The sequence below is a fragment of the Suncus etruscus genome, chromosome 8 (assembly GCF_024139225.1).
Source record: "Suncus etruscus isolate mSunEtr1 chromosome 8, mSunEtr1.pri.cur, whole genome shotgun sequence".
In the NCBI taxonomy this organism is placed as follows: domain Eukaryota; kingdom Metazoa; phylum Chordata; class Mammalia; order Eulipotyphla; family Soricidae; genus Suncus; species Suncus etruscus.
The window spans coordinates 15669200-15693904 of record NC_064855.1 but is presented as its reverse complement, the minus strand read 5'-3'; the positions used below and the strand labels follow the sequence as shown (position 1 = coordinate 15693904).

At 50.0% G+C, this 24705-nt stretch overlaps 2 protein-coding genes across 2 annotated transcripts in view; both read left to right on the top strand.

Annotated features, from left to right (window-relative positions):
* The window catches only part of TMPRSS4 (transmembrane serine protease 4), a 33137-nt gene extending 8661 nt beyond the window's left edge, over positions 1 to 24476 (top strand). Inside the window, exons 5-17 of the mRNA XM_049778397.1 lie at positions 2407 to 2440; positions 5939 to 6052; positions 9252 to 9404; positions 9812 to 9941; positions 12322 to 12423; positions 14180 to 14220; positions 16009 to 16168; positions 17378 to 17544; positions 18602 to 18700; positions 18870 to 19012; positions 21198 to 21347; positions 22184 to 22532; positions 24367 to 24476. Of these exons, the coding sequence (XP_049634354.1) occupies positions 2407 to 2440; positions 5939 to 6052; positions 9252 to 9404; positions 9812 to 9941; positions 12322 to 12423; positions 14180 to 14220; positions 16009 to 16168; positions 17378 to 17544; positions 18602 to 18700; positions 18870 to 19012; positions 21198 to 21347; positions 22184 to 22532; positions 24367 to 24476 (1752 nt within the window). The remainder of the gene's footprint in view (positions 1 to 2406; positions 2441 to 5938; positions 6053 to 9251; positions 9405 to 9811; positions 9942 to 12321; positions 12424 to 14179; positions 14221 to 16008; positions 16169 to 17377; positions 17545 to 18601; positions 18701 to 18869; positions 19013 to 21197; positions 21348 to 22183; positions 22533 to 24366) is intronic.
* The window catches only part of UBE4A (ubiquitination factor E4A), a 626538-nt gene that overhangs the window by 372626 nt on the left and 229207 nt on the right, over positions 1 to 24705 (top strand). The window lies entirely within an intron of this gene.

Genomic DNA, 24705 nt, shown 5'->3' with positions numbered 1-24705 from the left:
TGTGCGTAGAGCCAGGAATAACCCCTGAGAGCTGCTGGGTGTGACCCGAAAACCAAAAAAAAAAAAAGAAAGAAAGAAAAAAGAAAAAGAAAAGAAAAGAAAAAGCAAAACAAACAAACAAACAAACAAAAAAAACAGCAGCATGGGACTCATTTCCAGTCGAAGTTGAGCAACCCCTGTCCCTCAGCAAGAGCCAACTCCGATCCTCTTTCATCCCTTTCTATGTCTCAGCTTCCAGCACATTCCACTCTGTCAAAGGCAGAGTGTCAATATTTGTTGAATTAATAATAAACAAAAGAGACTTTCTCTGTTTGCCTCAATTCATGCCGACACGTCCACACAGGTGAATTCAGAGAAGAGGGAAGGGCCCAGATGTGGGTGCTGATGATCCCAGCATACTACTACCCCTTTGGGGTTTGCACCCTGGCAAGCCCATCTTCCTACCCCAGCCCTGAGCACATAAGGAGCAGCAGGGGAGTCATTGCCTTACTCGTCCCTCCATGCGCAAAATTGCCCCTGCCAGTCTCTGTCCTGCTCCCACCCCAGCCTCCCCATTGGTTCCTCCAGCCCCAACCTGGCCCCTGCCTGTCACTTAGTCTTAGCCATATCCCCTCTTTAAGTGACTGACAATTGCCCAGACCCTGCTTGCAAGTGTGGCTGGGCACCCAACAGCGTTCTTAGGCCCCCACTCCCTGCTCACTTGTCTCTTTATGGCCCTTCTCCCACCCTGCTCTAATTAGCTTTTATTTGTCTTTGAACCCACAACTCTTCAAGGAGTGCCTGGTACCATTGGCCCTCCACAAATATTGGTTTAATGGGAGAATCACTCAGATGGATCATCCAACAATGGTGTCAGGTCTTTGAACCTAGGTGCCAGGACTTTGTAGGCAGTTTGGTGTTGCTGGCTGTGTGCAGGGCTGTCAGTGTTATTATTCATTGTATCTCTGGTCGCAGCCATGCATAGCTGCCTGATTCTCTCTTGTGTGCAGTGAGGGGTGGCCTGGCCTGGCCCCGGTAATGCCAGTAGAAGCAACAGTAAAAACAACATAAGAGCCCCGTGCCCAGATCCTGGTATCATTTCCTGGACAAGCCTGGTGTGAAACATTGGGTTCATACAGGCCATAGAAACAGGAACTGGAGACTGAGTTCCACTGTGCTCCTTCCAACAACCGTATCACGGACCATCACCACTGTTGTCACTTTTCTCACCATGACTAAGCTATCCCTTCAAAATCTCATCTAAAGGAAGCACCATAGGGAGAGTGCAGGAATTAAGGCAGAGTCCAGTTCAATCCCTGGCACCACATGTCCCAAGCATTTCCAGAGGTGCTGCCTGAGTACATATCCAGGAGCACCACAGATGTGCCATGCTCCATATATATCAGATGACACAGGAAATATGTCCGACTCTAGTTTCTTCCTTCCTTCTTTCATCTACAAGATTCATTCCTGAGTTTTATCCATTGTATTTAACGCTTGTTCTTACCTATGCTGAGTTGTATGCCCATTGTATAAATAGAACAGACCACATCGCTCCACTTACAATAGACCTGCTTTAGTCACTATGAATAAAGCTACAATTAACATTCAGACATAGGTTTGTTTGTTTTTGCCATATATATGAGTCATTTTTTGACATAATTTCTGGGTCATAAAATCCTAGAATGGTCCTGTGATTAATTGTAATAGATTTAACCAAACCCTTTTCCAAGGCATTTATGCCAGCTTTTCATGCCAACAACAATATAGGGTGTTCCAGTGGCTCCATGTCCTCATCAACACTGAGCATTATCTGTCTGATTTGAGCCACTCTGGGTCTCTGTGGAGAGATCCTGTGGTTTGAACTTGCATCTGTCTGATGAGAAAATATTCTGAGCATTTCTCAGCCCTCAATAAGACCCGTCTTCTCTGTGTCCAAATGTTAAGCACACCTATACAGCAGACAAAGGATTGACAAAATCTGGGTTGAGCCAGAAAGATAGTACAACATACAGGGCATTTGTCTTACAGGCAGGCAGTCTGAATTTAGTTCCTGGCCCCTATAAACATCACCACCACCAAACCCTACCAAGTCTGATCCTTGAGTGCAAAACCAGAAATAAACCCTGAGTACCACCAGGCATGGCCCCCACCAAAATTAAATAAATAGATAAATAGATAATAAAGCTGGGTCATAGATCCAACAACCCAACACATGGCCAACTCTTCTTCAACTATTCTTGGTCCCATAGCTAGTAGTCTAGCTGCATCCAGTCCTGGAACTGCAGTCTGTCTCCTGAACCAATTCTCTGGCTATCACAGAGCCCCCTAGTTTGAATTGGCCAGGGCAAAGGGAATGCAGACCAGATCTCCTCACTGGGTCCTCAAGCCTCCCTACTCTCACTACTGTTTCTCCTTCAATTTCAGGACCCAGTCAGTGACCAGCCTTTGAACCACCGTGGTAAGCTCAGTCTCATTTTTCTTGTTCTCCATCAGCCTTTGGGGGTCCCCCTGTACTCCCTTCATGTACCAACCACACCATACTGCTTGTGCCTGCTGCCCTAGGGGTGCTGTTGGGATTGGGAACAAATGAAACTTGCAAAAGGAGGGGTCAACGGTCAGATAAACTTTGGCAAGGGCAAACCAGGGTCAAACCCTTCCTCAAAGAAAAGGGAGTACTATGGACTTGGGAGTAGGAAGAACAGGACCACAGGCTCACAGTTAAGAGGGACAGGGTGCTCAGGTGGGAAGGTACCATAAGTGGCAGGTGCTGTCTTATCCCTGGCTGAGCATTGGCTCCTGGAAAACCACTGGGCCATGAATTGGTGGGAGTGGCCCCTATGCAAATTGAAAAGAAATGGAGATGATTTGGTGAGCCAGATAGAATGCACAGTGAGTTGGGCGCTTGTTTTATACCAGCCAACCTGGGTTCAGTCCCCAGAATCCCATTTGACCCAATGAGTCCCTCCATGCGTGATCCCTGAAGGAACCAAGGAGTAATCCCAAGCACCACCATGTGTCCAAAAACTAAATAAATAGGGACCGAAGAGGTGGCGAAGTGGTAGGGCGTTTGCCTTGCACACAGCTGACCTAGTAGGGCTGGCCTGGTTCCATCCCTGGAGTCCCATATGGTCCCCCAAGCCAGGAGCTATTTCTGAGCACATAGCTAGGAGTAACCCCTGAGCATCACTGGGTTTGGCCCAAAAATAACTAAATAAATAATAAATAAATACAATTGAGAGTTGTCCAAGAGCCAGGAGGAAATTCAAATATAGAGAAAGATGGCAGGGAGAGCATCTAGCAAGGTGGGGCAGGAGTCTGAGGCTAATTTGCACTGACTCTAAAGCCCCAAGGAAAAGAATGTGGTCCTGACAACGGGCAGGTCGCAGGGTCCCCCAATGGGTAAGTTAGTTGGTTGCTGGTCTATGCGAGTAGGAACGACTGGTGAAAGAAGCCAGCAGGGGGCGCTGTTTACTATCTCTGCTAGAAGATAGTAAAGATGCAAGCCCTCCCCCCACCTCCCAAAGTAAGGGGGGAAAAGGGCAGGCAGCTCCCCAAGGGGCTCCCAACAATATGTCAATCTCTGGGAGAACAAATTGCTCTATGTAACTGCCACAGAGTTAATAAGGCAGGAGTAAGTGGACAGCCTGCCCCATGGCCTCAACAGAGACAGAGCAGGACCCTGTAACCCACAGCTGAGTGGCTGACAGTCCCCAGCTGCCCAGCCCCAAGCCTAAGGCCCAATGGCACCTGTTGAGAAAATGCAAATGCCCCCAGACTCTGACCACAGCACAGAGAGACAGCTGATAGGGTGACAGGGTGACAGCTGCCCTCCTTCTCTTGAAAAGCTGAGGTAATGGATGAGACAACTGTGCCACCATCATGCAAGAAGGAAGATAGGATTCCTCCACCCACCTGACAGGCCTCACCTGAGCACCCACTGCAGACCCAGATCTGGGAGCACAGCAATGAATAAAGCAGCATACCTTCATCTTCATGGAGGCTCACTGTAGGCAAGAAGGGCAGCAGAACTCAAAGGATGTGAAAGAGTCTATTTGCTCTATTAACAAGTGCATTAGGGGAAAAGAAAAATAGAGAAGGAGGAGAGGAAATGTTGGGAAGTTAGAAAGGGGGGCCACCCCAGAAATGCTCAGGGTTTACTCCTGGCTTTTCGCTCAGCCATCACTCCTGGTGGCACTCAAGGGACCACATGTAGCATCAAGGATGGAACTCAGGTCAACTGCATTAAGACAAGAGTCCTACCTATTGTATGATCACTCTGGACTTTCTTCTAGACCCGGAAAGATTTAATTTTTTTTTTTAGATTTTGAGTCATACCCAGTAATGCTCTCAGGGATCACTCCTGAAGGTATTTAGGGAATCAGCTACATAAAAAGCAAGCACCTTCCCCGCTGTACTATTTCTTTGGGCTCTGAAAGATTTTTTTTTTTTTTTTTTTTTTGGTTTTTGGGTCACACATGGCACTGCTCAGGGGTTATTCCTGGATCCATGCTCAGAAATTGCTCCTGGCAGGCACGGGGGACCATATGGGACGCTGGGATTCGAACTGATGACCTCCTGCATGAAAGGCAAACGCCTTACCTCCATGCTATCTCTCCGGCCCCTGAAAGATTTCTTTTAAATACGAGGCTGAAGGAAGGGCTTCCTGAGAAGGTGATATTTGGAGAAAGTCTTGGAGGAGGTGAAGGCATGGGTCTAAGGGTATGGAGGACCCTACTATCCTGGGCTGGGCTGTTTCTCTGCCTCCTTTTTCACCGTCCCAGGATAAATTCTCAGCTTACTGCAGGGAAATGGAACTCATAGAATCTATTGCTGTTCCTTCCTGAGAATTCCACTTTCCAGGCCATTTCCAACTCCTACCGCCCCCCCCCCTCCCCACCACGTTCCACCCCTGCAGCAGGTCAAGCAAAATGGGCCTGGCAGCTGGTTTTGCCTCTGTCTCATCAGTGACCTCCTTCCCTACCTACTGCCCAGACATTGGGGTCCCCATCCATCACCTCCCCGATGGAAGTGCCCTCTAGATAAATTATTCACGGGATCCTGTCTCTGCCTCCACTTTGGCACTAGGCAGGATAAAAGCCAAACTCTACATTTGACTCCAGACTCTCCAAACCCACCTTTGCTCCTCCCGCCTCCACAACCCACTCTGCCCTCCTTTCAGCCCAGGCACCCCCAGAATTCCCAGTTCCCCAGCTGCAGCCTTGCTATTTGCCTCCTCCCTCCTCCGCCTCCAGAGGCCCAATTAAGTGCTCTGCTGCTGTCTCTGCTGTCACTCAGAAAAATCATCTCCCACTCCCACCTGGTGCCTTCTCCCTCTGAAGTGAAACCACTTTAGAGGCAAGGAACCTTCCTGGGAGTCCCTGCTTGCTGAATTGGACTGAAGAAGCCATCAGAAGGCAGCTGCACAGTGTTGGCTAAGCTCTGCCAAGCAAAGTCTGGCCGCTCCAAGCAGCCACAAGCAAACTGGGAACAAGGGGGACAGAGAGAGAGAGAGAAGTCAGGTTCAGGCCTCTTCAGGAAGAGCCAGATGCAGATTAACTGAACTGAACCATAGGAACTTTCTAGAACAAGTTAAGTCAGAGGTGTGTAAGACACTGGGCTCAGGAGGCTCCCAGTGGGCACCTGTGAAAGGTGGGTGAGCACAGGCAGTGGGGTGAGCACAGGAGGTATAGTGAACAGTAAGTGGAGAAAACAGGAAGTGGAGTGAACAGGAAGTGGAGTGAACAGGAAGTGGAGTGAACAGGAAGTGGGGTGAACAGGTGGTGGGTGAACAAGAAGTGAGGAAACAGGCACTGATTGCTATTCAACTTGGTCTGCAGGAATAGCTCCTGGTTGCTTCCAAAGTATCTCAGAGCACCCCCATGGCTCAGTGCTGGGTGCAGGAGGGCTGGGGGGTGGTCCTTGAGCACTAACTCTAGGTCTTCCCTCCCCTTCACAGGTGCCTCCCGTCAACCCAAAGCCCGCAGCCCCCTGGAGACCTTCAAAAAAGTGGGAGTTCCCATCATCGCAGCGTTGCTGAGCCTGGCCACCATCGTCATTGTGGCTATCCTCAGTGAGTGGGACCCTCGCTCCCTCCCTTCTTTCTCCCCTCTGAGCACAGCATGCCCTGCGCCCTGCCACCCCAGATCCATATGGAGGTGTGCACACGACTCAGAAGGCAGCAGAGGCAGGTGAGCTCAGCCCCACCTGCCCACATGCAGCACCCTGAGGATACAACACCCCCACAAGGTCTCAAACCCACACACCACATTCCTTGTCTCTACTGCTGCTCCAGTAAAACTCCTGACAGCCTCAGGAGAACCTCAGCTAGGTGAAGGCAGCACCAGGAGAAGCCCCCGGCCCCAGCCCCTATTCACTTGGTCTCATCGCCAGACCCAGCGTGATGATGGGTACAGAGATAAGGTTGGGCATCCCTCCAGCCGCCTTCCCCACCTCACAGCTCATAGTAAATTCCCAATCCACACAGCCCACACTGGTCAGATTCCTGGGAGTAGTGACACTCAAGATACCTGGAGAGGGGCAAGAGAAATCGGTCAAGGGAAGGGTGTTTGCCTTGCATACAGCCAACATAGCTTCAATCTCTGGCATTTCATATGGTCCTCTGAGCCCCACCAGAATCGATACCTGAGTGCAGAGTCAGGAGTAAACCCTGAGAGTCGATGAGTTTGCCCCCCACAAATAAACAAAAAAGAAACCTTAGATTGTTGCCCACAACCTTAGCTCAGAATCCTGAAGAGCCTTTGCTTTGGGGGAACACACCCTGCCATGACAGAGGGACAAGGGCCAGGCCATATGCTAGTACCTAATTACCTAAAACCTAATTACCTAATACCTGGAGTCACAGGCCAGAGAGATAGCACAGTGGTAGGGCATTTGCCTTGCACACGGCCAACCCAGAACATATGGTAGTTCAATCCCTAGCATCCCATATGGTCTGTCCTCAGAGTCAGCCAGGAGCAATTTCTGAGTACAGAGCCAGGAGTAACCCCTGAGCACTGCCGGATGTGACCCAATAACCAAAAAATAAAAATAAAATAAAATAAAACAAAACTGGAGTCTCACCCATCCTACATGCCTTTTGTCTCCTCTCCCCAACTCCAAGTTCTGCAAACCGAGAAGGGAGCTGTTCCTCTAGCCTGTAGGCTTCCAGAGTCTCGGTGTAACATCCTGGCTTCATCCCAGGCTGGGTTGACCCCTGAGGCTCTAGTAAAATACCCACCTACCTGTGTGCATGTGCTACTGAATCTCCAGAGGCAGATGTCAAGCTTTGTAGCTGGGCCAAGTCCTGGCTTCTCCTCTTAAGTGCCGCGTGGTCTGGGGACACCCCAGGTTGTCTGGATTCACTGTCCTCATCGATTCGGAGTTCATGATGCAGGAGGACCACAAGTTGTCAGAATTCTGCATCGTCGGTGAAGAGTTCTTCTGCCTGGAACATTCTGGAAGGTGCTGCAAGTCTGTTCCACAGAGAGTGCGAGCCAAGAAGCTAGTTTGATGGGTAAAGACAATATACAAGACACCCTGCATTTGTTTCCAGACCCCACAGGATTTCCAAACACTGCCTGCTGGAGTTGGGACAAGACTCTGAGCACCACGGAGTGTGGTCCTCGAAACCCTCAAAACGAATGAAAATAAAATCTCCTACTTCCTGGAGGCTGCAGGACAAAATAACTGAATGGCAGCAGGCAAGACAGGACTCAGCCTCTGCCTGTACCTTTCCACCCAGGAATGTGCTTCGATGGTGTCATTATGGTTCCAGTTCCAGTTCTGGTCAGTTTTGTTCCACGAAACCATAAAGCAGTGCATTGTTGTAAAAAAAAAAAAAAAAAAAAGAAAGAAAGAAAGAAAGAAAGAAAGAAAGAAAGAAAGAAAGAAAGAAAGAAAGAAAGAAAGAAAGAAAGAAAGAAAGAAAGAAAGAAAAGAAAGAAAGTGTGGCTTAGCTGGCTAAACCCCTTGGTGGACGTACAGACAGCGGGGGTCCCCTCACTCATGGACATTTCTCCCAGAGCACAGCTGGGTGGCCTCCGAACATTCCCTCTAGGGCCCAGTTCCTGCTCCCAAATCAGGAGACCAAGCCATCATAGCATGACTCTGTGTCACACAACTACTGGCACGACTACCAAGCCACAGGGCTGCCTGACCATTTGCAGGCAGCTTGGACTCAGGAACTGTGTCATCATTTCTTCAGGGGCTGAAGGACTGGAAGAGCGTGATTCTTCTCTTACCTTTAACTTCCACCCATGGGGATCAACGCTTGCAATATGGTCCCGAAAAGTGAGCTGTTTTGTCTGACCTTGTTAAAGGACTGCTGTTAACACAGGAGTGAAGGTGCATGCTTTGTGTGTGGCCAATTCTGGCTCCAACCCTAGTACCACATGGTCCCCTGAGCACGGCCAAGCAGAGAATAAGAAATAGCCCATGAGCATCACTGGGAATGACGAAAATAACAGCAACAACAAAACCGGATGTTAATGCCCTCCATGAAGGTTGCTGATAATCTGCTACCTCCTTTCTCTCTCCCAGTGCCAGGAACTCTGGGTTTCACAGGACTTTTCTCGGGCAGTAGGGAAGACTGCGGCACCCATCTATCTGCAAATGGCACTGCAGTCATTTCCTCAATCTTATGACTGAATTTTCTGCCTGGCTCCTACTTGCTGTTGTTCCCATCCTCTGCTTTAACACAGCCCTATATAGGAAGTATGGCTCAAACCGGATACCAAACAACCAAACCAATTTGCATTTCATAGCAACATTCCCTAATGACCAAAGTAACTGTGAAGAAAGAGTTGGCAGCAGAGAACTTTCTCAGAAGTTACTGGACACAGATCAGAGCACCTGATTCTAAGTCCATCCTGCAGGGTTCTGAGACATTTCATGGATTATCATCTCATCAAGAGCCCACAACCTGCCAAGCCAGGGACTCCGTCCCAGCACATAGAATGAAGGGGGGATCAAGAAGGGGAAATGCGGGTACCCAGACAGGCAGGCTGAGCCCTCCAGATCTGCACTATCCCTTCCCTTACTCACAGCTGGTGGAAATATAGCTTAATTTCTATTCCACAATAATCTTCCTTGCTGTCTTAACTGGTGTATGGGCTCCATGAGACACATAAGGAGACAAAAGCCCGCCACTCCTGGGTGCCAACATGAGCCTAGAACTGCTTCTGTCTTCTCCATACCCAGCATAATTTTCAGGGTAACCCAGATTCCCCCCACCCAGGCTGTGCTTAATTAACCCTCTCTGCCCCTTCCAGTCAAGGTGATACTGGACAAGTACTACTTCCTCTGCCAGCCTTTGCACTTCATCCCCCGGAGGCTGGTGTGTGATGGCCAGCAAGACTGTGCCTCAGGGGAAGATGAGCAGCAGTGTGTGGAGAACTTCGCTTATGAAGGCTCTTCTGTGGCAGGTGAGCCTCCCCAAAAGCTAGTTTGGGGTGCCAGAGATATAGCATGGAGTTAGGGCATTTGCCTTGCATGCAGAAAAATGGTGGTTCGAATCCTGGCATTCCATGTGGTCCACCTGAGCCTGTCAGGAGCGATTTCTGAGCATAGAGCCAGGAGTGACCCCTGAACACTGCCAGGTGTGATCCAAAAATTAATAAAAAAATGCTAGTTTGGGTCCTGCTGTTCACACATTGACATAGCAGTTTCTATCCCTTTCCTGGGGCTTGCTTGAGACTAGGACCTCATCCCCTCTGCCCTATGCAGCCAATGTGGGCCCAAGGAGCTTGGGGGCAGTCATATAACAGGTTCCAATGGAGATGGGCCAGATGGACCCTGTCCCCTGTGCTGACCCCAGTTCCTCCCCTTTCAGTCCGCCTCTCCAAGGACAGATCTACACTACAGGTGCTGGATACCCCCACCGGAAACTGGGTCTCTGTCTGCTTCGACAACTTCACAGAAGCTCTAGCCAAGACAGCCTGTGGGCAGATGGGCTACGACAGGTACTAGCCTTCCTGAAACCTCTGACCTCTCTTCCTCTAGGCTACTTCTCCCACTCTGCTCCCTCAGTACTTTAAAAATAGAGATCTTGAGATAAAGCGTCTGCCTTGCCTGCGCTAGCCTAGGACAGACCGCAGTTTGATCTCCCGGCATCCCATATGGTCCCCCAAGCCAGGATCGATTTTTGAGTGCATAGCCAGGAGTAACCCTTGAGCATCACCAGGTGTGGTCCAAAAACCAAAAAATAAAAAGAATAATAAAAATAAAATAGAGATCTTGAGGCTGGAGAGATAGCACTGCAGGTAGGGCACTTGCTTTGCATTTAGACAACCCAGGTTTTATCCTTGGTGCCCCCATAAGTTCTCGTGAGCACCACCAGGAGTGATATCAGAGTGCAAAGCCAGGAGTAAGCCCCGAGCATCGCCATATATGGCCTCAAGATAAAAAAAAAAAATAAATATGTTGCATGAGTCAGATCTGCACAACTGTGCTTCCACTCAGGAGCACCACAAAATCCTAATCTGAGGTGAGGCACTGCTCACCTCAGAGGATAGTCATGGGAAGTCAGGGAGAAAATGCATGCCCTCCTGCCCCCACCTGGCTCCTCAGAGGTCCTTCCTTCCTTTTATGCCTCCATCCTTTTTCCTTCTTGGTTCTGCAAGAACCCCTTCCCCACCCTGCACCCAGTCTTATTTACCTCACCCAAGTTCCAGTGGTTAAGTTTTCCTTTAAACAAGCCTGAGTTCATGGGGACCCATCAGCAACCTCAGCTCTCTCAATACATAGGAAAAATCAGTTCCAAATCTTCAGCGGATGCAAAAGTATATGATTATAATAAACCTAATTAGCATCCCGTAGTTATATTCGTCTGCTCTTGGCAAACACCCCCCAAAAAAGATAGCTATTATATCTATTTTCTGATTGGGTTCAGAGGAGCTAAGTCACTGGGAGGAAAGGGTTAGAATATGTGTCCTGTTCCCCCCACCCCCCATTCTGGATGACTCTGAGGTCATTCATAGTCTTCTCCTGGGACTTCATCTCGATGGAGGTCAAGGTGAGTCTCTGGTCACTCAGAGACTAACAAGAGAGGGTGGGAAAGAGTTCTCCTGTATTCAGAGGTGGGCACAACCTCCAAGGGCAAGATCCCAAATATCTTCAGGATTCTAAGAAACTGGACCCAGAGACAGGTGGAAAGGGAAATAATAACAGACATCATCAGTCAAGCTCAGAACTCTCCTGTCATTCCTTAATGCTACCTCACGGACCTGGTTCTATGGCTGCTCCTGCTACATGGCTGAGCCCTTTACACATGCCCCTTTGGCTTTCTGACTCGCCTTTTTTTTTTTTTAGTCATCCTGGGGTGTCTCATCCAGTGCCCTCTGCAAGAAGACACCCCACCGCCGTCATTTTGGACGGGTTCCTGGCAGACTTACCCTGACCCTGCTCTTCCCACACCCCCACCCAGCCATCAGCACCACCCAGGCAGCCAGCCCCGCCCAGCTGCCATTAACTGCAATGTCAGCTGGATGTACCATGCATGCAGGGCAGGTTGTGGCTGGGTTATGAAACAGGCTGTCTCCAGGGTTCCTCAAGGTAATGAGCTCCTGCATCTCACTCAGGTCCTGCCTTGTGCTCACTGAGGCCACCAGCCATCTGGCCTTGGAGCTTTACCAAAATCAAAGGTGGTCATAATTATGCATGAGGTATGATTGGTGGGCAAATGTTGCCTTTGTTGGGACTGCAGGCTTCCTTCCCCCACTCTTGCACTCTCTCCTTCCTATTGCCTAGGAGGGTCTTCTCATCTTAGGAACACAAAAGCCTAAGGAACCAGGGTGGAGAGGAATTTATAGAAAATCCTCTTAGAGAGGGGGAAATTGAGGCCCAGAGGCCTAGGAAAGAAATGTGACCAACCAAGGTCACATATGGAGCATGTGTGAGAGCCAAGATAAGCTCCTACAGTCTTGAGGACTCAGCACAAAAACCCAGGAACAATTTCCCAAGAACAGTACCTGAGCCATCTGGTAGTATCCAGCCCCTAGACTTTCTGTGAGCCCTGATTCAGAGCTTTTGCTAGCACGACTGGATGGGGAAGGTGGGGACATGTAAAAGGAGGTGAGCTACTAGGACACTTGAACTAGGAGCCAATATTTACTTATTTCACTTCTCCAGAGCTCTGGTCCAGACCCCCTTCAAGGTTGTGTTGACACTGTGCCCAAGGCTGGGCTCTGTCATGCCAAGGTCCCTTGTCAAAGAGCAAAGCAGCCCTTACCTTCCTGACCAGGTCCCCCTGTCCTCCCCTGTCATCCCCACACACCAGAAAGGAGCTACTCCCAACACCCCTGCTCCCCAAACTCACGCCCTCCCTCCTTCCAATTTGAACAGTAAACCCACCTTCCAGGGTGTGGAGATCCGCCCTGACCAGAGACTGGATGTTATGAGCGTCACAGGAGACCATGGAGAACTTCAGGTGGGAAACAACAGTGGGTGAGTACAACAACACCCCCTTTTGGACCACGGAGGAGATAAAAGTACAGCTGCCCACCCCGGGGACCCCAGGCTGCCCTTGAAGGTAGCTCACTAGATCCTAAGAGCCAGAAGAACACGTTTTGGGGAGGTATTTTTCTATTGATTTTTTTTCCAATTTAGTTTTATTTTTGAGTCATACCTGTGATGCTAAGAAGTTACCCCTGATTCCATGCTCAGGAATCAATCCTGGTGAGCATGGGGGATCATATGGGATGCCAGGGATACAATCGAAATTGGCTGCATGGAAGGCAAGTACCCTTCCCTGTGCACTATCCCTCTGTCCCTCACCCACCACCACCACTTTTCTTAACCACTACCATGCTGCTTGGACCCAGGATGCTTGGTCACACATATGGCTACATACACCCAGTGAGAGTTGGACCCAGAGATGCTGATCAGGGATCAGACCTGGAGTCACCATTTTTCCAGCCTCCATTTATTTTTTGTAAAGCAAAATCATTTTATTTGAATTAATTTACTTAGGACATGTGAGAGGTGTAAGAGTGAGATGTTTAGGAGGAAACATGAACTTGTCCAAAGTAAAAAATTGTTTAATGCTATACTTTCTTTTTTTTATTTACAGTGATTATTTTTAATTAGAAAGGAACTCAGGATTGGGTTTCAGAAATACAATATTTCTTCTTGTTTGTTTATTTGTTTGATTGTTTGGGGGGTGTCATACCTGGCAGGGATTACACCTGGCTCTGCACTCAGGAATTACTCCTGTCAGAGCTTGGGGAACTATATGGAATGATGGTGATCGAACCCAGATTGGCCATGTGCAAGGCAAGAGCCCTCTCCGTGGTGCTATTGCTCAGGCTTCATTTCATCACAAGTGTCCACTTCAGCCCACAAATGTCCCCAACCATCCCTATTAGCCTCCCACCCATCAATCTGCCTTTTTATGTATAAGATTCTGTACTATGCTTCAAGTACTATTACTAATCAGTTTCATATACTACTCCTCCTCCAAGTTCAACACTTCCCTCCATGGAAGACCTAGCCACTTTTCTATCCTGTTCCCCAGATCCCCCAGTGGCATTCTCCTAGAGCAGTTCTCATGTCTTCGTTTCCCTTTTATTGACCAGCCCCCAACTTCGTAATACAGTGTTCAGCTAGACAGGAAATGCTGCCCATGCTCTGGCTGTCATCACTAACTCAGAGTAAAACCAAGCTTTTGCCTATTGTCTGGTCTTCCCACTCAGGCCCAGCAGGCATAATTCTACAACCTTTGTCCTCCAGGGCCCAGGTCAGTGTCAGGTTGTCTGTGTTCCCATCCCACCAGGCAAGCATAGGTCTCTCAGCATAAAGTGCTCCCTGTACTCAGGGCAGGCCCCCATAAAGGATGGAAAGGGACAGATTAGGGCTGGCCTAGAGTTTCGGAAAACCCTATTCCTCCTTCATTGGCAAAACTTCTGATCAGCAGGCCCTATCCAGGCAATGCTGCCTTACAACACATGCTGCTGAGCCCCTGAGCTGGTCTCTATCGCAGGCAAGCCCCAGCACACAGTATGCACCTAATTATGACTGGTCAAAAGCAACAGAAAGTCCAGTTGAGCTGAGTGTCTGCTCCCTTTTAGACTGTCCCCACTCTGTGGCTCAGGCATCCCCAGGCTCAGGAAGGGGCTTGAGTCAGGAACAGCAGAAGGGAGGAGGGTCCCCTGCCTCCCAGGCTGGGAGAAGCAGAACCCATAGGGCACTGTCTCCTTTTCAGACCCTGTGTCTCTGGCTCCCTGGTGTCCCTGCAGTGTCTGGGTAAGTGTATCCCCTCTTCCTCCTGTGTGCCCCCTCTCCTCCTGTGTACCCTCTCTTCCTCATGCACTTCTTCTTCCTCCTGCATGCCCCTCCTTTACCCTATATACCCTCTTTTTTGCCCCTATGTACTCCTATGCACCCACTCTTCTCCCTCATGTGCCTCTTACTTCCCCCCATGTACTCCCTCAAGGATTCCAACTAGGACCCCTGAATCTCCCAGCCCCAGTGTCACTGTGGGGGACTATCCCTGGTGCTGAGGCCCTCTGCAGGGGTAGGGATATGAGGCCAGTTCCCCCTTGTTCCTGTGTTCAGGGCCCCACATCCCCCTCGATCACGCCAGCTCACTGAGCCCAGGTAGGATGATCCCCGGTCTCTTGGTGAGGGTTAGAGAAGGAAATTTTAGACACACCCAAACATTGACTGTTATAACAGTCAATTTCTCATTCTGGAGCTCTTTAAGGACACACCGATAACCAATCAAGGACACAGCAATTGACCACTGTCCCCCGCAATTGGTGACCAGGCTGAGAGAGGTGTGGGGAGAGTTGGGGGAGAGTTGAGAGGAAGGTTTTGCTGAGCAGAAATCCAACAAGCACTGAAGGTGGGAAGCCCTAGATCAGTCCCCACAACCCCCAGCCTCTGCTTCCAGCTGAGATTCCTCCCCCACCCTCTCTACACTTCATCACCCCCTGCTGAAGCCCCCAGTTCCACAGCTCAGTGAGAAGCTTCTGAGTCCAGAAGGGCAAAGAAAGTCCACACTGGATTCCAACTCCCACCACCAACCCTGCCCAGAGGAAATGGGGGGACAGAAGCTGGAAAGAGCCTGGAAGAATGACCAGAGCTGGGGCCCCCAAATATGCTTCCCTGTCAGAGACTAAACCCTGGGGATGGGACCCCCATGGCCCCAGATATAGGGGTGCTGAGACATGGTGGTTTGTGGATGGAGGAGGAAGCAAGAAAAGGTGATTAGGTGACAGCTATAAGGAGTCTGGAGTCCCTGATACTGGGACTAGGGGTTGGAGATGTACACAGGTCAGAGATCTAGGGGAGCAGGAGACAGTGGAGTGGCACCAGGTGAGGGGATCCTGGGGAAGGACCATTTAGGGGACCATACAGATTCATGGAACTCAACGAAGAACTTTTTCCATTGAGGGCAGTAGCAGGGAGGCACTTGCCCCATGACAAAGCAGGGGACTGAATGGGAATATGTGGGAAGAGGTTGCTTGGATGAATTACCCAGGCTTGAAAAGCCCAGGTAGTGGGAGTGGGCACCTCTCCTTCAAAACCTTCACTGGAGATTGATTACCCCAAGAAAGTGGTTTATATTTGAGTTAGAGGGTCCCTTGATACCTGCAGGCCTGTGGGTGAATGAGATGGAGAGAAAAGGGGTCACAGGAGAAGCCTAGCTCAACAGGGGTTAGAGGGGACTGACTCAAAGCAAGGAGAGTTTCCAGTGGGAAGATCCAGTTTCTAGAAATTTCTTTCCTCTCCCAGATTTGTGGGAGAGTCTATTTACTGTTTCTCTGCAGGAGTGGCTGGGCAGGGATCTCCTCATTGGGTACTCCAGGCTGGTTTGCTGGGTACGCCTTCCTGGTACCACTTGGCATGCCAGAGATGAGGAAGAGCCAATCCCCACACCCTTGGGGACACTCAGCACTGACCTGATTCTTGCTCCCGTACAGGCCCAGTTATAGAGCTCAGCTTGGGCCAGATGGGGGGCCCTACAGAGGGGGTTCCACCTCCACGTGCTGATTGATCTCTGCTTCTTCGTCCCCTTTCCCATTGCAGCCTGCGGGGAGAGTCTGAAGGCCCCACGTGTGGTGGGCGGGGAGAAGGCCTCAGTGGACTCCTGGCCTTGGCAGGTCAGCATCCAGTATGACAAGCAGCACGTCTGTGGGGGGAGTGTCCTTGACCCCCACTGGATTCTCACAGCTGCCCACTGCTTCCGGTGAGACCAACGCATAGCTTGGTGTCCCTTCCCTCCCCACTGTCTGTTGTCTCTCTCACCTTTGTTCTCCATCTGCCATATGGGGTGGCCCCAGAGAGTCGCTGGATTTAGTATTCTGTGTGAGGTTCCAGGGGTCTGCACAAAGCATTCTAGGTACTGGGTACCATCCAGTTCCCACCCATGTCATTATACCATAGAAACACTTCCCATCTGCCCACAGCCTCCTCTATCCTCCTTTCCAGTTTTTAGGAAATGGGTTGGGAGTCTTGGTCATCCTTCATGATGCCCAAAAACTTACTAAATGGGCCTTTGGCATCACCCGAGGGAACGCAACCTTGAGTCTGGGAGGCCCTTCCCTGGACCACTTTACTTATTCCGCATTTAGCATCTTCATTCATTTGTCAGTTGTCTTTATTTTTTTAATTTTGGGGAAGATCCCCCCCTAGCAGTTCTCAGCCACATTCATGCCAGTGGTTCAACACAAGGAGCCTGTGGTGCCACGAATGACCCAGGCCACCCTAATGTTGCTGCATTCTGGCTCTGCACCTTGGCAATGCTCAGGGGAATCATATGTCATGCAGGAGATCAATCCAGGATCAGTTCCTGTCAAGGCAAGTTCCTTGGTCCCTGTACTCCTTCTCCTGTGCCCAGACACATATCTGACTTCCATGCATTCAACATCTTCATTCATTCAGCAGCATCTGCAGAGGGCCCCTCTCCCCAGCCCCAACTGCAAGAGTCCAGCCCCTGCCTTAGAGGAACTCACAGTCTTAGCCAGCAACTCCTAATCTCTTCTGGGAATCTGACCAAAAGCAATAATCCTTTCCTGGAAAACCTTCTCTGCACACAGAGTTGTGCCTAGCTTTGGGAGAAAGAAAGACAAGGACACACACACAAGGTGGCACAAACGTCGGCATAGGGGTAAGACAGCAGAGAGCACCAGAGGCCAGAATGCAAGGACCCCAAGCTCAAGACTGGGTAGCCCCAACTAGGGCTCCCACTGGAAGTCTGCTAGGTAGGATTTACAGGAGAAAGCAGATGATGTTGTCTGAGAATGGGTTCGTGGTGCCCTCATCACGTCTACCTGTATTGCCTCCTCAGGCATGGTCATCCAAGCCCTTCTGATCCTCAGAACTCTAGGGGACCCTGATTTGGGTGAGGTCTCCTCGTGCATGGTTCAGACCTCAATCTCACCATCTGTTCCTCCAGGAAGCATCTTGACGTGTCCAACTGGAAGGTGCGGGCTGGCTCAGATCAGCTGGGCAACTTTCCCTCCCTGCCAGTGTCCAAGATCCTCGTCATCCCTCACAATGCCTCGTACCCCAAGGAAAAGGACATTGCCCTGGTGAAGCTGGAGTTGCCCCTCATATTCTCTGGTGAGCCATGGGAGAGTCAAGTTCAACTCCCCTCTAGACCCCCATGTCCAATGACCACTCACCTTGTTTCTTCCTAGAACACCCCAGCAATTGTTCAGGGTAAGCAATTGCACCTCAGTCCTCCAAAGGCCAATTGTGCCTTTATTTGCTCTCTTCTTGCTATGGGTGGATGGGGGAAATGACTCACTGCTGCCCATTTTTTAGGTGGCTGTACCTTTTCCAGTGGTGCACAGGTTCGATTCCTGGCACAGTGCTCAGAGATGGTGCTAGGAACTGGGCCTGGGCACTCCCATCTGTGCTCCAGCCCTTTGGACTCTCTCCCTAACCCCAAGACAAGCAGTTTACCATTGACCATTTGCCAACCAGGATCTCCTTGCTTCGGAAGAGTCCAGGGCCTCTGCCTAGTACTGTCAGTTGATTAGTGCTTTATCAAGAAATTCTGAATGCTGCTTTTCTGAGTGTTGGTTCCAAGGGACACTGAGGAAGAGAATGCCGCTCTCATATACATTTGGGAAACTTCTTTTTTTGGTTTATGGGCCACATCTGGTGGTGCTCAGGAGTTATTCCTGTCTCTGAGCACAGAAATTACTCCTGGAGGGCTCAGGGGAACCTATGAGATACTGAAGATCTAACCTGGGTCAGCTGTGTGCAGAGCAAACAAAAGCCCTACTCCTGAGGATCATTTTTATATTAGAACTCTCCCACCCACCCCCCTTTATTTGGGCAGTCCTCTTCTTGAGGCACATTGGTCTACTAAATATCTGTATAATTTTTTACTTATATTTTCCATACTGAAAACTGGTCCACAGAAGTCTTGGTGTATGTTTGGTTTTGATTTGAGGCCATTCCTGATGGTGCTGAGAGAATTACGTGATGCTGAACATCAAACCCAAGGCTCCAAACTATACACATATTCTTCAGCCCTTTGAGCCATCTCCCTGCCAAGTACCTGTTTTTCTTGTGATGTTTCAGGCTCCCTGGGGCCAACTCTTTTGGGGGAGGAGGTGCTTCTTGTCCCTCCTGACTCTTGGATCTCCCATTCCCTCTGTCCTGGCAGGCACAGTCAGGCCCATCTGCCTGCCTTTTTTCGATGAAGAGCTCATGCCTGGCACCCCACTCTGGGTCATTGGATGGGGCTTTACAGAGCCAGATGGAGGTAAGGCCTGGGCTTAGGGCTACAGACTGAGGGAATAGCTCTTCGGGGTGAGGGGAGGAGAATCTTTCTTCAGAAAATCCATACCCCAAAGTACCAAGCACCAGGAAAAGTCTTGTGGGCTGGGGCAAATGAGCAAGAATGAACTTTTGACTGTTTTTCCATCTCCCAGGGAAGATGTCTGACTCATTGCTGCAGGCGTCAATCAAGGTGATTGACAGCACACGCTGCAATGCTGAGGATGCATATCAGGGAGAAGTGACTGAGAAGATGCTATGTGCGGGCATCCTAGAGGGCGGTGTGGACACCTGCCAGGTGAGACCTGCATGATTCCTGAGAGAATTCTTTTACTAGGGATGTTGTATACAGGGGGATGAAAAAGTCCTGAGGCTGGATGTCCTATACAGAGAATACATCTGGTTACCACTCACTGTGGGAAAGAAGGTGAAGAAAGGAATGGAGAGAGGGACGACTCTCTCGTCAGACAAAGATTTAAGAATAGGCAAACATATGGGTTGTTGGGAGGATGAATAGGTGAGTGGATGGATGCATATATACATGAGGAATGGGAGATGGGGAATGGACAAATGGATGGATGGATGGATGGATGGATGGATGGATGGATGGATGATGAGGGGTGGGTGGGTGGGTGGATAGATGGATGGATGAAGGGTAGGTGGGTGGATGGGTGGGTGGGTTGATAGATGGATGGTTGGATTGGTGGGTGGGTGAACGGATGGGTTGGTGGGTGAGTGGATAGATAAATGAGTGGGCTGGATGGATGGGTGGATGGATGGATGGATGGATGGATGGATGGATGGATGGATGGATGGATGGATGGATGGGTTGGTGAGTGGGTGTGTATATGAATGGTTGGATGGATGGATGGATGGATGGATGGATGGATGGATGGATGGATGGATGGGTTAGTGAGTAGGTATATAGATGAATGGGTGGTTTGAATGAATGGATGGGTTGGTGAGTGAGTGGGTAGGTGTATGGATGGATGGATGGATGGATGGATGGATGGAAGAGTGTGTTGGTGGATGGATGAAGGGGTGGGTAGATAGGTGGATGGATGAATGTATCAATCGCAGGCAGATGGATTGGTGAATGGATGAAGGGGCAAATGGATGGAGGTTGGTGGATGGATTGATGAATGGGTGAATGCATGCATGGAGACTAGCAGAAAGATTTCAAATATATATCTTTCATACAAAAATGATATCATGGGGCTGGAGAGATAGCATGGAGGTAAGGCATTTGCCTTTCATGCAGAAGGCCATTGGTTCAAATCCCGTCATTCCATATGGTCCCCCGTGCCTGCCAGGAACGATTTCTGAGCGTGGAGCCAGGAGTAACCCCTGAGCACTGCCGGGTGTGACCCAAAAACCAAACACCAAAAAAAAAAAATGATAACATCCTCCATGTCCTAACTTCCCTAATCCTCAAGAAAGTGAGCCCCTAAACACAGAAATCCTGGGCCTCTTTTTCCTGGAATCATCCTCCAGCAGCTGAACCAAGAAACTTCCCCTCATCCATGTGGTCCTGTTCCTCATCTATCCCCAGAGGATCTCCTTAGCCACTTTACTTCAAAACCCTCAACCTGCTTGCCCCCCTTTCTCAGTCATTAACTTCCTGTGCTCACAAGGCATCCCTCAGGCATCTTTTAAGTGCTAGCTATATGCTGGGCTTTGAGGGCAGTGTCTTCAGGGAACTTCAGGGCACTCAGAGGGGTGATGCAGGATGTGCCCTCAGAAACACTGTAGAACATTGGAAAAGAAGCCAGGGGGTTACTGGCGCTGGATAAAAAGAAACCCAGATGGAGTACTTTCCACTCACCAGCCAATGTTTCCTGGTCTCTGTAGTGACCTGTCTTGTTAGCACTCTCTCTTCTCTTCCCCATTTTATCTAAGCTCCCTGAGGACAGAGCTGTGGGATCTTGTGTTTGATTGAAGCACAGCTGTCTAGACTGGGGTCTGGTCAGAAACAGGCCTTCTTAAGTATGTTAGAAATGCGGGGTATGGGGCCAGAGAGATAGCACAGCCATAAGGCGTTTGCCTTAGACACAGAAGGATGGTGGTTAGAATCCCGGCATCCCATATGGTTCCCCGAGTCTGCCAGGAGTGATTTCTGAGCATAGAGCCAGGAGTAACCCCTGAGCACTGCCAGGTGTGACCCAAAAAAAAAAAAAAAAAGAAAAAGAAATGTGAAGTACATTTGGACACTCAATTCCAGGCATTGCTTTGAGACTTCCAGACTTTGGTCCAAGTTCACATGCGTGGTCACAGAGCTCCAGATAGGAGAAGCTCTGCCCTTAGACTTCCCCACCCCCTAAGGAAGAGAAGCCCCCAAAGGAAAGGACCATCCAAGCTGAGGGAGTGGGGGCTGGACAGCAGAGGGTGTGCAGGGCAGGGGGGGCTTGCAGGGAGGGGCTAGAGAGAAGAACATCCTTCCACCCACCCTCCTCCCAGCAACCTCTTTCTCTGGTCTTTCTCAGGGTGACAGCGGTGGACCCCTGATGTATCACTCTAGCCAATGGCAAGTGGTGGGTATTGTAAGCTGGGGTCACGGCTGTGGGGGCCCGAGCACCCCTGGAGTGTATACCAAGGTGACATCTTTTCTTGACTGGATCTACAGTGTCCGGAAGGTGAGCACAGCCACCCCACCACCATCAGCTCACATGTGATCCCTGACACAACTCCTTCTGAGTCCAAAATCCTTCTCCTTTCCAGAAATATGTGATAACTAGGCAGAATCCACCCCTTAAAGCTGAAATTCCAGACAGGAGATAGCTTGAATGGTGGTGTCATTCCTAGGATGTGAAAGGTTTTGGGTTTGACCCTCTAGTCCCTCATGCCACCCCCATATACATAGTGCTGCTAAGTGTATCCACTGACTCCCAAATACTGCCATGGGGGCTGAGGGGGTGCCTATAACAAAAATAAAAGCTAAAATCCCTAAGATCAAGGCCGGAGCAATAGCATAGCAGATGGAAGTAAATACTTGCATGTGGCCTACTAGGTTTGATCCCCAGTATCCCCCGAGTCTTCCAGGAGTAATTTATGAGTGAATAGCAAGGAGTAACCCTGAACACCACTAGGTGTGACCCCAAAACAAAAACAAAATTCCTAAGATCACTGATTCCCACTAAAAGCAAGGACTTGGTACACACACTTTCCACTGATTCTTACACACACACACACACACACACACACACACACACACACACACACACACACACACACACACACACCATTTTCTGGCCCAGCACAATGAAATGTTCAAATACTTTTTAGGAAACAGACTGCAAAGTGGGTAGGCAGACCACTGAGGTTTCCCTGGGACCTAGAGACAGAGAGGAGCAAAGAGCGGGAAGGAGGGAGACATGGTCTCCACAGGCTCCAGCCTCCAATTTTCTCTTTCCTCCATTCTCTTTCATTCTAGTCTGCACCATGAGGCCACTCTTGGCAATGCTGGGCACAGCTTCCCCCTGGCCTGGCCATCTGGAGGTCCCACCAGCACTGCACACAAAGCAAGAGCTGCCATGGCCCGTCTCTGTGCAACAGCCTGTCAGGATTCCTCAACACAGCACAAGATTCCTTAAGAGACTTCACAGCCCACTGGCTCTCTGGAATGAGTGGGCAACCAGGCCCCGCCACCCCTGGGCTGAAGCACCACAATGAGGTGGGGGACACCCAGCCCCCTGAACCAGGCAGCCTTAAGCTCAGGAGCTCGAAGAATGTGGCTAAGCTGAGAAGGAACTTGGTAGCTATGCTGGGTGGAAATAAACACTGTGGAGAGTTGGAGCAAGCTGGGGCAGGCCTGGAGGAGGGTGGGTCTGGCCGTGTCCTCCTTTCTGCAGGAGTGAGAGCCTAGTGGGACGTGAGCTGTATGAGCTACTGTCCTTCCTGGGGTGGGGGGACAGTGTGGCCCAGGTGGGGCCGCAGCTATTAAACAGGTGTCATGTCTGAGTGCCAACTGCTGATGAAAAAGAGCTGAGTAGGGGCTAGGGCATCTAGATTGCATGTGGGAGCCTGGGGGTTGGATACTAATGCCGCATGGTCCCCAGAACACTACTTGAAGCAGACTCCAGAACAGTGTGGAGTATGGCCCTGCCGAGAGAGAGAGAGAGAGAGAGAGAGAGAGAGAGAGAGACAGAGACAGAGACAGAGACAGAGACAGAGACAGAGAGACAGAGACAGAGAGACAGAGAGAGAGACAGAGAGAGAGAGAGAGAATAGTTGCCAAGAAACTATCAGCCTCATCTATACCAGGGTTGCTAAGACTGTCTGTTGGTTGCCTTTTTTTCTTTTGTTGGGTGGGAGGGGGTCTTTGGCCACACCCAGTGGTGCTCAGGGGTTACTCCTGACTCTGCACTCAGGAATTACTCCTTACGGTGCTCAGGAGATCCTATGGGATGCCAGAGACTGAACTGGGGTTGGCCACATGCAAGACAAATTCCCTACCTGCTGTACTATCTCTCTGGCCCCTGATGGCCTCTTTTCATTTGAACCTATTTTGTTCAGATACAAATGGGGATGGGGTGCAGTGAGGTTCTCCAGGGATCCCAGGATCTTGACTAAGCTCCATAGTACAGAAATCCCCAGCAAAGACTTATAATATTAAGGGGTCACCTTTCCAACCACTTCAGAGAAATCAATAATCCCCCCATTCACACTTGTGAACCCACCTTGGCAGATTTGACAAATTCCCGGAAAGGAAGGGGTTTAATAACAGCTATTTAGGCACAAACTTAGGATCCCACGAACCCAAAAGGGAAACCCCCAAACTTTTTCTATTAAATATAGTGTTTATTTCATCCAAGGCAAAAGCTAAGTAAAAGTCTACAATGCAAAACGGGTTATAAAGGCAAGACTGCCCCTCGCACCCATTCTGTGCTTGAACACCAGGCTGGGCTGGGGGTGCCCCTGCCTGTACCTCCCAGAGGCACCACACTGCATCATTTGGATCTGAGGCCTCTCAAGCCCTCCCTCCCCCCAGCTGCATCATTGTTTGTTTGTATTTGGTCATACCCAGCAGCACTCAGGGCTTACTCCTGGCTCTGTGCTCAGGGATCACTCCTGGCAGGCTCAGAGGACCATATGAGGGTGCTAGGAATTGCACCTAGGTCGGCTGCATGCAAGGCAAACGCCCTCCTTGCTGTACTATGGCTCTGGCCCCTGCATCGCTTTTATCTAGAGTTATATAGAATAGTTGACTATGAGTATTGTCATCCCAGCCAGAAGGAGAAACCATGCATAAGATAGTCAAAAAGCATCATATCTCGGGGTAGAGGTTAAGGCGGGAGGTAGAGGGATGGGGGCTCCAACCTGGTGGGGGGGGGCATACTAAAGTGCTACAAACTGTCAGGGTCCCCTCATGATGGTGGCTGCTGTCAGTAACCGTGTGGCATGGAATCATGGAGCCCCGAGTGAATCAGCTTCTTCCCACGATTTCTCATCCCTTCCCAGCTACTAGGAGCCTCCGAAGGTCAAGTCCAGGCCAACAAGTCTGATTCCTAAGCCAGATGTCACCCCATCTTTAGAAACCTGCAGCTATTGCACACACAACTCCTCACACTTCTTTCCAGCATACAGCAGCCCTCTCCCAGACCTACCTGCATCTTCCCTTTTCTTCTGGCTTCCCCTCTATTTGGCCTGCTCCAGGAGGAATGCCAGGCCTGGTCTCTTTCCAGAAAAGGGACTCAAAGAGACTCCCAGATGTCACAGTCAGCATGGCTGCCTGCACCTGGGACTTCCAAGGACATCAGCCCTGAGAGGCAGGATGGTGCTTGGCTGTGGGGCAAACACTAGGAATATGGAGCATTCCTAGCCCCCCTTCACAAAATGCCAATTGTACCCCCTAGGCAATGGAGTCATCAGAAATGGCTCCACTCCCACCAGATTGCAAACCATCCAAGAAAAGCCAAAGAGAAGCCTTGAGCTTCCAAGCCAAAGGGGTCTCATGTTTGAAAAACTGGAATGGAGCTGATGGTGACTTGGGCC